Source organism: Notechis scutatus, chromosome 11, assembly GCF_049901735.1.
Source record: "Notechis scutatus isolate UNSWTSFEM ecotype Mainland chromosome 11, rNotScu1.2, whole genome shotgun sequence".
In the NCBI taxonomy this organism is placed as follows: domain Eukaryota; kingdom Metazoa; phylum Chordata; class Lepidosauria; order Squamata; family Elapidae; genus Notechis; species Notechis scutatus.
The window spans coordinates 5,555,984-5,567,344 of record NC_142019.1 but is presented as its reverse complement, the minus strand read 5'-3'; the positions used below and the strand labels follow the sequence as shown (position 1 = coordinate 5,567,344).

The 11,361-nt window shown below is 42.1% G+C and overlaps 1 protein-coding gene across 3 annotated transcripts in view; it reads right to left on the bottom strand.

Moving 5' to 3' along the window:
• Window positions 1-489: 489 nt before the first annotated feature.
• The window catches only part of USP8 (ubiquitin specific peptidase 8), a 33,175-nt gene continuing 22,303 nt past the window's right edge, over window positions 490-11,361 (bottom strand). For all 3 annotated transcript variants that reach the window (XM_026677068.2, XM_087972646.1, XM_026677066.2), the window contains 9 exons: window positions 9,807-10,394; window positions 8,575-8,655; window positions 8,146-8,405; window positions 7,456-7,668; window positions 6,595-6,805; window positions 5,642-5,878; window positions 4,783-4,925; window positions 4,334-4,466; window positions 490-1,115 (listed from right to left, as the gene is read on the bottom strand). In XM_026677068.2, the coding sequence (XP_026532853.1) occupies window positions 930-1,115; window positions 4,334-4,466; window positions 4,783-4,925; window positions 5,642-5,878; window positions 6,595-6,805; window positions 7,456-7,668; window positions 8,146-8,405; window positions 8,575-8,655; window positions 9,807-10,394 (2,052 nt within the window). In that variant the 3' untranslated portion in view covers window positions 490-929. The remainder of the gene's footprint in view (window positions 1,116-4,333; window positions 4,467-4,782; window positions 4,926-5,641; window positions 5,879-6,594; window positions 6,806-7,455; window positions 7,669-8,145; window positions 8,406-8,574; window positions 8,656-9,806; window positions 10,395-11,361) is intronic.

The following is an 11,361-nucleotide window of genomic DNA, read 5'->3' as shown; positions in this document are numbered from 1 at the left end:
TGGCGTGGGGCAAGTTCCCCCCTCCACCCTTTCCCCCCTCCCCTCACTACCTCATGTTGTTTGCAATGCAAGCAATGCAAGCCTTGTATTCCCACAGGCCATGTGGGCGGCGCAGTCTTGTGTTCCCACACAGACTGGATTAATCACTTTGGGGGGTGCTTTGGGGGTGACATTTCTCTGCAGACCACCAAAACTTTCTCATGGACCACCAGTAGTCCCTGGCCCACTAGTTGGTGACCACTGATCTAGTCTACCCTTCCTGAAATAATCTACATTAAACTACAAAGCAAGGAATAGCGGTCAGGCCAATGCAATTTGAAACAATCACATAAGATTTTTTTGTTGTTGTTTAAAAAAGAAAAGACACGGATTCAAGACATATATTAAAAATTATGTAATGCTTCGGTCTTCCAGAGTACATTGTAAAGTGCGGAGATAAGACATATAGAAACCTAGTTTGACAAAACAACCATCTCTCTTTCTCAGCAGTTCTTGTCAAAGGATCGGATTTCTTTATTATATACATGTTGGATGTGCAATTCTGCAATCGGTATGTACACGTACATTCCAATCTTTATCTCTGGCTAAGATATTCACAGTAGAATCAAGCTTTAAGGTTAGTGTGAAAAGGCCATAAACGTGGGAAAGAGGAAAGAAAGATACGCTTTGAATTTTAGGGTATCTCGAATCCAACTTTTTTAACACTTTTCAAAGGACTAAGCAAGATTTATAATTTTCAAGCGTAGCTACAAATGTCGATTTGAAACATATTATTCCATACGAAGCAGCAGAGTTAATAATTTAATTTTCAGCACTAGCACTAAAATACATTTTTGGATAAGGAACTGCTGCAGCCCTCTTTAGGCAACTTTACATTGGTCTCAGCTCAGTAATTTATAATCCAACTAACGCATCCTCTGGTCCTTCCTTTAAGTGGCTACATCTGCAGCCCGTTGTTCGTAAGACGTATAAAAGAGAATATAAGCAGCTGAAGACTTCACTGAGGATGCAGAAATGTCGGACACTTCGTGATCATCAAATTTATACCATCGCTGCTTGGCAGCACTCTTGCAGTAAGCTGTGTAGTGTCCACCGTCCAGCCCTCCATAATGGTTCTGTGGAGGAAACAAAGATTAGGATCAAGAGTTTCAGGGAAACTGCATGTGGGAAAACAGTCTAGGAATAGAAATTCTGGATAAATTTGAAATAATAGAAAACACTTGTAGCTCGGGTTTTAGATTTTGGTAGTGGTTTGTTCTCCAAGTTTGTTACAATTTAGTTACTGAACGTTTCATTACCAGGCTAGGTAACATCACCAGCAGGATTTTCTTGTCAAGACATTTATAAACTAAGGAGAACGGGACAAGAAAATCTTACTGATGGTTTTACCTAGTCTGGTAACGAAACGTACAGAAACAAAATTGAAACAAACTTGGAGAACAAACCACTGCCAAAATTATTGATAAACATACATGAACACAAGGGAGTCTGTTTATTAACTAATTAGCCAAGAGCATTCAAAAGTCTCTTTGAGAGCCTTCCGGTTTGCTAGCTTTCGGTGGCGGCAGGGATTTGCCACTGTGCGATCCCTGCTGCGTTCACTGCCAAGGTTCTCCCGATCCATTTGGATCTGGGGGATACAGCTGCCCTGTAGAGGCAGCGGAAGATAGGGGGGATCCGGCAAGGGGTTTGGGGGTGCCGCAAACCCCCTCCCCAGCCGGCTAAACTCCCTTTTCCCGAGGCGGAGGAACGGCGGTCAGCAATGGCCGCCACGAAGAAAGCTGCAGCCGGGTAAGCAAGAGCAGGAGGGAGAGAGCTGAAAGAGAAGTGAAAGTTGCTTCTGGCTGGGACAAGACGGGAGAAAGTTATTTGGAACCTTGAAAGCTGTTAAGTATCTATTGTTCCTTGCGAGAGTTACAAGCTGCGAATACCCTAAAGGGAAAAGTTTTTTTTTCTTTGTTCGACTCTCCTTCCTAAAGTGACACCGGAAAAAAAAATCTTTTTGGCTGTGAGTGGGAAGGGAGAGTGAAAAAAAATCTGAGTAAAATTTGAAAATAAGGAGAAGATTGCCTAGAATTGCAAAGAGTTTTAAAACTTCCAAAAAATATATTTGAAAAGGATTTGTGATTACTTTAACCCCAGAAAGAGAAAGTCAAGAAGAAGAAGGTATCTAAAAGAAACAGTCTGTTTGGATTGTTTGGTGATTTTGGAACCTTTGGAAATTATTTCTGATTAAATCATCTGGGTGGTTGTTTGGAAAAACTTTTTCTCTACACAATGGCATCATCTGGATGAATTGGAACTTATATATCAAAAATTTGAAAGAGAAAAACAAGGAGGTGAAGATGGACTTGGCACTATTTTCCAATATTTAGAAATGGCGGTTTATATTTATGTGAAGCAGAATGAGGATGATGGGGATAAAGAAGAAGGAGAAGCCATCTTTGATGAGAAAAGGACTTTGATTGGAGAAGGGAAAAAGCGGAGGTCTTTAAGATCTGGAAAAACAGCCCAAAAAGAGAAGAATAAGGTGGAAAAGGGACATTATGTTAAGAAACAGAAAGGGGGAAAGCAGAATAAAAGGGAGGTGGGGAGACAAGGGGTTAAAGAGGACAAGGAGAAGAAGAAGCAAGGGAGAAAGGATGGTGGGGAGCAAGATATTAAGAAGCAAAAGTTTTTCAGAGATAATGGATAAGTCTTATTGTTAATGGGATTCTAGAAGGTACATAAGATTGCATTTTTATATCTGTATTTAGAAGTAATTATAGAAAATTAGAAATAATATGTAGTTTAAAATGTGATAAAACATTTAACATAAACAAGTGAAATTTTTGTTAAGAAAAAGGGAGTATTGTAATGAAATATGATCCAAGATTGTGATGTGTGTGTGTGGGGGGGTAATAATCGTGGAAAGTATAAGTGTTCCCACAAATTGAAATGGATAAAATGTTTAAGATATAAATGATTGTTAATATTAATAATTAGAAGATGGTATATTAGCAAACCTTTTGTGAAATGAGATTTGAAGTAGAAGAAGGAGGAACATTTCAATGAAATATTGAGCTATAATATGTGATGTGGGGGGGGGGGAATAATTTTGAAAAATAGGGCTCTCATAAAAGCATGTGATTTAATTGAAAAGTAATGAGTTAAATATCTAAGATATGAATGAATATCAATATTAATGAATAGATTTGTATTATTTTTGATAATATAGTATAATTTTAGAATGTACCAGACAGAATCCCAATGTAGGTTATGTATTTTACATTAAGTACTATAAATATAGGGGAAAAAGACAAAGGCATCATACTCCATATAGTGTATAGGAGAAGTACTTCTTCTTTTTTTTTAAAGAAGAAAAATAAATGATTGGCTGGAATAGAACAGACAAAGAATAATAAATATTACGATATGAATTGAGAGGAGATAAAAAAATAAAAATGAAATAAAATTGAGAAAATTTAAAGGAGAGGAGAAGTTATATAGAAAATTGAAAATGTTAAGAAGATATGAAATGATATGTAAAATGAATATGAAATTGAACTTGTGTCTGTACCAAGAGTTTTAACCCGGGACTAAGCAACTTTCAGAAAAGAGATTTTTTATACTTTTATGTTTTGTGTTTATGTGTATTTATGTATTGTTTGTCTTGAAAAATAAAACTTGTTTAAAAAAAAAAAAAAGTCTCTTTGAGAGAAAGGCCTGTAGAGTCAATGCTACGGTTTTCCCAGGAGTGATGTATGGCGGTGAGAGTTGGACCACACGGAAGGCTCAGCGCCCCAACTCTGGACGTTTTCAAATGGTGGTGTTGAAGAAGACCCTTGAGAGCCCTTTGGACTTAGAGGGGATAAAATCAGTCAACCCTAAAGGACATCAACCCTGACTGGCCTTGAAGCTCAAAATACTTTGGCCACCAAATGAGAAGAGAGGACTGATCGGAAAAGACCCTGAAGTTGGGAAAGATGAAAAGCAAAAGGAGATGACAGAGGAGGAAATGGTTAGCGTCATCAATGCAGTGAACGTGAGTTTGAGCAAACTCCAGGAGATAGTGGAGGATGGGGACCTGGCATGCTGTGGCCCCGTGGGGCTGCCCAAAGTTGGACATGACTTAGTGATATTCTTGAAGCTTCTAAGTAAAACATGGCTTCCAAACAATTTATAGAGTCAGCATATTGCTCCAACAATCTGGATCCTCATTTTACCGATGTCAGAAGGATGGAAAAGCTGAGTCAACCTTGAGTCCTGTCCGGATTGAACTCCAGACTGCAGGCAGAGTTTGCCTGCAATACTGCGCCATCACCAACCAAAAATTCAAAAGGCTGTTACTTACAGATACTGAAAACAGGTTATATCTCTTCAGAGTACTCTTGGGGCCAATGACGTATTGTGACAGGTCAAGGTTCTCCAAGGGGAAATCAACAGATGTTTGAAGCTTCTGTTTCCACCGCCCATCGTATGAAAACCTAACCATCAGCAACAGGAAATAAACGTTAGGCAATGCTGGGTCTACCAAAAGTAATCAATATTTATTTATTTTTATTATTGTTGTTTTTTATTATGCAATTTTCTTTGTTATATATAACATTTCCATATCTACAATGGCAGTGTACTGTTTGGGTACTATCTCTTTTAAATACACATAATAAAACTTATACTATCAATATTTATTGATTTATTCATTAATCAAATTTTTACAGCTCCCCCTCTTCCCAAAGGTGACTCTGGACACATTTAATAATTGGAGACACCACTGATATAGAGACAGACATCCAGCTTTACCTTTTCAAATGTACTAAAAGGACTGGTGGCAACTTCCATATTTCTAATTTTTTCAGGGAATCTCTTCGGGTTTTGCAATGGCTACAATAAAACCGATTGTTATCCGTCAGTTTTTCTTCTTTGGAAAATAATCTGAGGCATTCCTGGAGGAAAAACAAAAACACCTCAGGTGAATTTCAAAGAGCAGAACAATAACTACTTTCTTGAGTTTAAGATAAAATATGAAAATTCAACAGCCAGCAATTTTTCAGGAATGAAAATGGCAAACTCACTCATTTCTCAGCCAGTTCCATCTAACGCCACACATGGTTGTAATTCTTCACTACTCGAACTCAGATCAATTGTTCAAGGTCCTACACAAACTTTAGCCATCACAATATGGCACCCCATGGCTCATTTTCTCTCTCTCTTGTTAAAGCCCTAGCCCTTAATACTAGGATAATATACTGGATTAGGATGTGCAGTGAAATCTCAGAAATCCGATGGATAACTGTATAGAGTAAAACAAGGACTATTAAAAAAGAAAGATAAAATCCGCCATTAAAAGCTTGTTTGGGAATTAACTTCCCAGCGGTGGGAAGAGATGGATTTCCTGCCTTTACTATTTTTGATGTGTCAGGGCAGAACAAAATGGCTGTTGCAGCCCTGGTAGGTAAGAGGAGAAACTACATGCATGAAACTGTCAGTCTCGTGAATGGTGATTTATTTTCCCCGTCACTGGGAGAACACTTTCCCCGTTTTGTTTAAAGACCCAGCAATGTCTCCTTTAAAGACACAGCAATGTAGAGAGAAGCATCTTGCTGCCTTAACAAAAGAACAATCTGGAAAGGTTAAGAATCTTCCCATGGTTCAAACCCACCTGCAGGCTGCACTTGCTAGTGGAGGCCAGCGGCAGCGATAAATACATGAAAGCCTCAAAAGTCCGTGATTTTTTGTGACACGTCAGACACTGCACTGTGGATTTGAACTGGCCTTGAAAGAGGGCCACGATAATTGATTCGTTCAGCTGTTTGTGTTTGTGCCAGGCAAGATCAGATGCTTTGAAGTCATCCAGGTGATCGTTATTTTCCTCTTTGTAGCGTTTTCGATTGTCCGCCTGGAACATTGGAAAACGGAAAGTTATCAATGCCCACTTGAAGCGTCGGGAGGCATGTTTTGGATAGGAAGCAGTAACATTCATCATTTATTATTTTTTTATGATTCTCATCATGTGTTTATTATGGAAAGACGGAGATTGAGATAGATACTTGGTTCTAAAAACACAATCCACAGTCTTTGATAATTATTTTCGCCTTCTTCTTTTAAACCAGGGTGTTGTCGGCAACATTTAAGACCTGTGGACTTCAACTCCCAGAATTCACCAGGCAACATGGAGGATGTCTATAGATTTCCAGTCATCCAGGCCATGGTTGTCCCAAAGGTGCTTTTTCAAGAGGCAACTGGACCTTCTTAGTTCTTCTTTAAAGACATTTCGCTTCTCATCCAGAAGAGCTAAAGAAGCTTCTTGGATGAGAAGCTAAACGTCTTCAACGAAAAACCAGAAGGTCCATTTGCCTCTTGAAAAAACACCCTTGGGACAACATGGGAAGTTTTCCTGTTTCTTATTGCTCATGTGAAACCACAGAAACTTCCTATTTTCAACTTGGTTTATTTTCTGCACTGGATGACACTTGCCTCTTTTTAAAAAAACAAAACAAAAAACTTTTTCTAAGAAGGACGGGATGAAGATTGGTGAAAAGCCCCTTCTCCTTTTCTTCTTCTTTTAGTGTTGTATAGCACTTCAATGGGAAATATTTAAAAATGGAAACCTACTTTATTTAAGTCTTCGTGAAGGCCGTCCATTAAGAACAAGAGTAATTCTTGAGAATCTTGTTGACTGTACCCAGCAAACTGCTCGTTGATCTTCCCAATGGTGATTTTGAAGTCTTTGGGGCTGATGTATCTGTACTGCCCGGTCCATAGAGCTTTCATTATGATGCCAAACTCCTCAGCTACTTCTCCTTTGTACCCCAAAAAGTTAGACCTGCAAAGTGAATGATTGACATTTCCAAAAATGAGTATGGGGGAAAGGGGGGGCAGAGGGATCTGCAAACAGCCACTTACTAATTTAAGACAATTACTTATGGGTAATCATGCCACTAAGGAAATAATTCATTGCAACCATCAGGCATGATATTCCCCTCTGAAAAAAAAATCGGGGCTGGCCAAAAGAGACCCCCCCACCGCGCGCCAAGAAATCGCTGCCCAGCTCCCTTTTCCTGCCGCTCAGCGGCCTCCGCTTGCACCGCCCGCCCGCCCGGGCTCCGCTCAGGTATCCAGCTGAGGCTGTCAGGAGTTGCTACCGCCGCCGCGGCTCCGCGCGGCTCCAGTCCCGCGTTGCCTCGGGAAGGGAAAGGCAAAACCAGGAGCCGCTGCTGCCGTTGCAAAGTGCCGCCGCGGCTCTTCCTTTTTGCCTTTCCCTTCCCGAGGCAACGCGGGACTGGAGCCACGCAGAGCCGCGCCAGTGGTAGCAACTCCTGACTCGGGGCCTCCGAGGGGAGGGGAAGGAGGAGAAGAAGGGGGGGAAAGGGGGAGCGATTCCCCAAAAAATCGGAATTCCGATTTTAATCGGAAGAATATCATGTCTGAACCATGTTTGCAGTCCAATGGGAGTTCAGGAAAAGCCGAAATTACCGGTTGATATCTTCGTGATAGCAGTTCCTGTTGAAATAATCAGCCAGGTGGGGGGTATTGCACAAACACTGCAGCACTGAATTCATATAGCAAGTATTTCCCAAATTACGAAGGCCAGTCAGAGCAGGTCCCATCCCACCAAACACAGGATTCAGATGGCGGATCTGTGAGGCCGAAAGCCTGGAAATTTCTGTTTTTGGATAGCACACAGGCCTGTAGAGGGAGAGGGAAAAAAAGTTAAATCAAATGCCTTTTCCCGTTAAAGATCTCTAAAAGCAGACTTTTGCTTGTTGTCAGGTGGTGCCAAGTAGGTAGGTGATCAAGTCACAAAGAAATGAAATAAAATAAAATCAGGAAATAAGGATCAGGAGGGATAAAGGTTTTTAAAATGCCCTCGGTCAAGGGTTTCCGTTAAGAACAGGGGTATCCAACCTTGGCGCCTTTAAGACCTGTGAACTTCAACTCCCAGAATTCCCCAGCCAGCATAGCAGAGCATACCTGGCTGGGGAATTTTGGGAGTTGAAGTCTACATGGTCTTAAAGTTTAGAAAACCATGCAGGAAACTCATTCTTACATACTCCAGTCAGGATCAAGTAGGAAAATGCTTTAATTCCTTCTTTTATCCCACCAACTGCAGAATAATCGTGTATCCTGCGAAAACCTTAAGAGGAAATGGATCAAGCAACGTACTTATTCTCACGATTAACAGTCGGAGTGGGAATCATTTTCTTCTCTTCCTCTTGGATGGCCTGAGTGATATCTGGGGAAGAGTACGAGCGCTTCAGTTTGGAGTGTTCCCTGTCCCGCAGATCGGCAGACGGAGGCTTCGGCTTGTGAGTCGGTGGAGTAGTGGGCGGAGTAACCGAGGGAGTCATTTCCGGTGGGTACATGTGGACTGAATTGGTGGGCGAGTGGTAGTACCGAAAAGTCCCGGTGACTGTATCCAGAAACTTCGAAAGGCAAACCCAGAAGATAACAGCACAAAAATAAAAAAAGGGGGGAAGAAGTTAAGCCACATTTGTACAACTGCTCATTTGAAGGAGTAAAATATGTAGATTTAGGACGGAATCAACTTGGGGTACTTAGAAGTTCTATGTTGAGTTTAGAAGTTGCACTGACCTTGGCCCAGCCATGGGGCAACCCTGGGATGATCCTGCCCATCTCCTCACTCCGGGCTCTGGTTAACGGTTCTCGTTGGGACTAAAAATAAAACACATCCCCAACCCCCCCCCCAAAAAGAGATTAAACCCTGTCAAGATAACATACGGCGTCACTTCTCTGGTATAATTTCGACATATTAAACCAGAGGTCTCCAAACTTGGCAACTTTAAGACTTGTGGACTTCAACTCGCAGCTATGCTGGCTGGAGAATTCTGGGAGTTGAAGTCCACAAGTCTTAAAGTTGCCAAGTTTGGGGACCCTTGTATTAAATGTTCTCTCTAACAGCATACAAAATACGTTTGAGCCACTCAGTTGCAAGCACTATTTGTTTGGGAGAAGAATGGATCTCTAGGTGGGGAGCTTTCCTCTGCTTTTCCCCCCCCGATCTGCAGTAAGAAATGATTTCTGTAAGGTAAGAACATGGAATCTGCTTTATCCATGGGAATACAAAAGAAATAGGGAGCTGGACTTGCTGGCCAACTTGATCTGCCTCATAGATCCTACATCCATTGATTTAAAAAAAAATCTTACTGGGTATATAAGAAATGCAAGAATGACTTTCAGGGCAATAATTGAGGGAGATATAACTCTGATTCTACCACCTGGTCTTTAAAATGCTGAACTGAAGGCTAGATCTGGCTATTCAGAATTATACAAAGCCCTGATCCGTGACAATCAGAATCTGCAGCCCTCTACAGCAAAGAATCTGGATAATGTCAGAAACACCTGGTTCTGTCAATGGGGCGAAGGACCCCAGCGTGATATGGAGCAGAGGTGGGTATTCAGCAGGTTCTGACTGCTTCTAGAGAACCAGTAGTGGAAATTTTGAGTAGTTCAGAGAACCGGCCAATATCGCCTCTGACTGGCCCCGCCCCCATCTATTCTCCGCCTCCCGAGTCCCATCTGATTGGCTGGGTCTTCTTTGGTTGCCCTGCACAGGAGAACGGAGCTGGAAAGCAGGTTAGTGGAGTGGGGAGGGAATGGGGGATTTTGCAGTATCCTTCCCCTGCCACGCCCACCAAGCCACGCCCACAGAACCGGTAGTAAAAAAAATTTGAATTCCACCACTGATATGGAGTCCGACTGTTATCAGGGTGGGTGGGTTTTATTGGGTTTTATAGTGGGACCTTATCTCTGTACAGCCTCCTCAAGGCTTCTTGTCACTCTCCGGTGACAGCTGGGCCGCTCACCTTGTTCAAGCCAAAATCCCCCCTCAGAGGCCCTTGGGATTCCTCAGCAAATCTGCGCTTCTGTGTTTCGGGGGTCCAGACAATTTTCTCCTTTTCTCCGGCCGTATTTTTGTCCAGGTCGGCTTTCCTCATCTCAGGGCTTTCGTTCCCAGCCATACTTTTCTTTTTCACCTCAGCTGAATCTCTGGGGACTTTCTCCAGATCTTGTTTCCGGTCGACCCCTTTGGCGGGCTGTTCTTTCTCTTTCTTCTCTTGGTCTTCTTTAAACCTCTGGAGATTTTCTCGGCCTTCCCAGTCTCCGTGGTCCTCGCTGGCTCTCTTTCCTGCTCTTTCCCGTCTCTGGGCCTCTCTCAGCTCTTCGGGCTCTTCTTTTTCTCCCTCGTTTTTTCCTGCCGCCGTCGCCTTCCTCACGCGCCCGGGGCTCCTCTCTTCGTCCGTTAGGCTGGGCTTCGTATCCAGCGACGGCTTTGTGGAGCGATCCGGAACTAGCTTCCCGTTGGAATTTAGCGGCTTCACCATCGCTGGGCTTTCGGCCTTTGCCTTTTGGTCATCGGGGATTTTTGCTGAGGGTTTTTTGCTACGATCAACCTGGATGCAAAAAGAAAATGAAAGGAGCGGTTTGCTTGCTAGCTTCTCTCCCTTCTGCTTCATAGTTTTTGAAAAATAAGAGTTTGGTCAGAGTTTAAAAAAAAAAAGGCAAACCCAAAATACAACATAAGTATAAACTCTTAAACTATTTCTATGGTCTTTTTAGAGTTGCCAACAGAAAGGGAGGGGGGAGCAGTGCGGCAGCTTGTAAACCAAAACTGCATTCCATAAATGTTTTCAAAGATAGTAACTAGGTGACTGAAGTTTCTGCCCCGCACAAAATTCTAACTGGAGAGCATAATTGATGACTCTTGGCTATGGATGTGTCCCATTGGAGAATATGAATTAGGATACACCCAGAGGGATGGGGGAAAACCAGGGTCAAGGGTGACAAAGAATGATGTGTCTCAGCGTCGGCTACACCCAGGCAGTGCCGGACATGTTAACTCCCAATAAATCCTTCTGAAGTTTTGGAAGTTTGGCTCGAGACTCATGATTTAATTGGGGGGTAACTGCCATCATCCCGACAATGAGTTCATTAGAAGGTAAGAGTACAAACTGCATACATGCAGGACCTACAAGCAATTCTCAACTTACGGCCAGATTTTCTGTTGTTAAACAAGGCAGTGGCTAAGTGAGCCGCACCTTTGTTCTGTAAATTGCTACAGCTAAGTGAATCATGCGGTTGTTAAGTAAATCTGGCTGCCCTCATTGATTCTTGCTTGGGAGAAGCTTCCTGAGAAGTTTGGAAATGTTTATTTTATTTTATTTTTATTTATTTATATTTGTCAATTGCTTACAAGATAATAGGTATAAGTAAAAACTTAGTTATGAATACATGGATTCATATAAGAAAAATAAAAAAAATGTAAAAGAAACAATAGGACAGAGACGGTAGGTCCTGGACCCTGGGATGCTGCAGCCATTGTAACTGGTTGCCAAGCACCCAAAGTTTGATCATGTGACT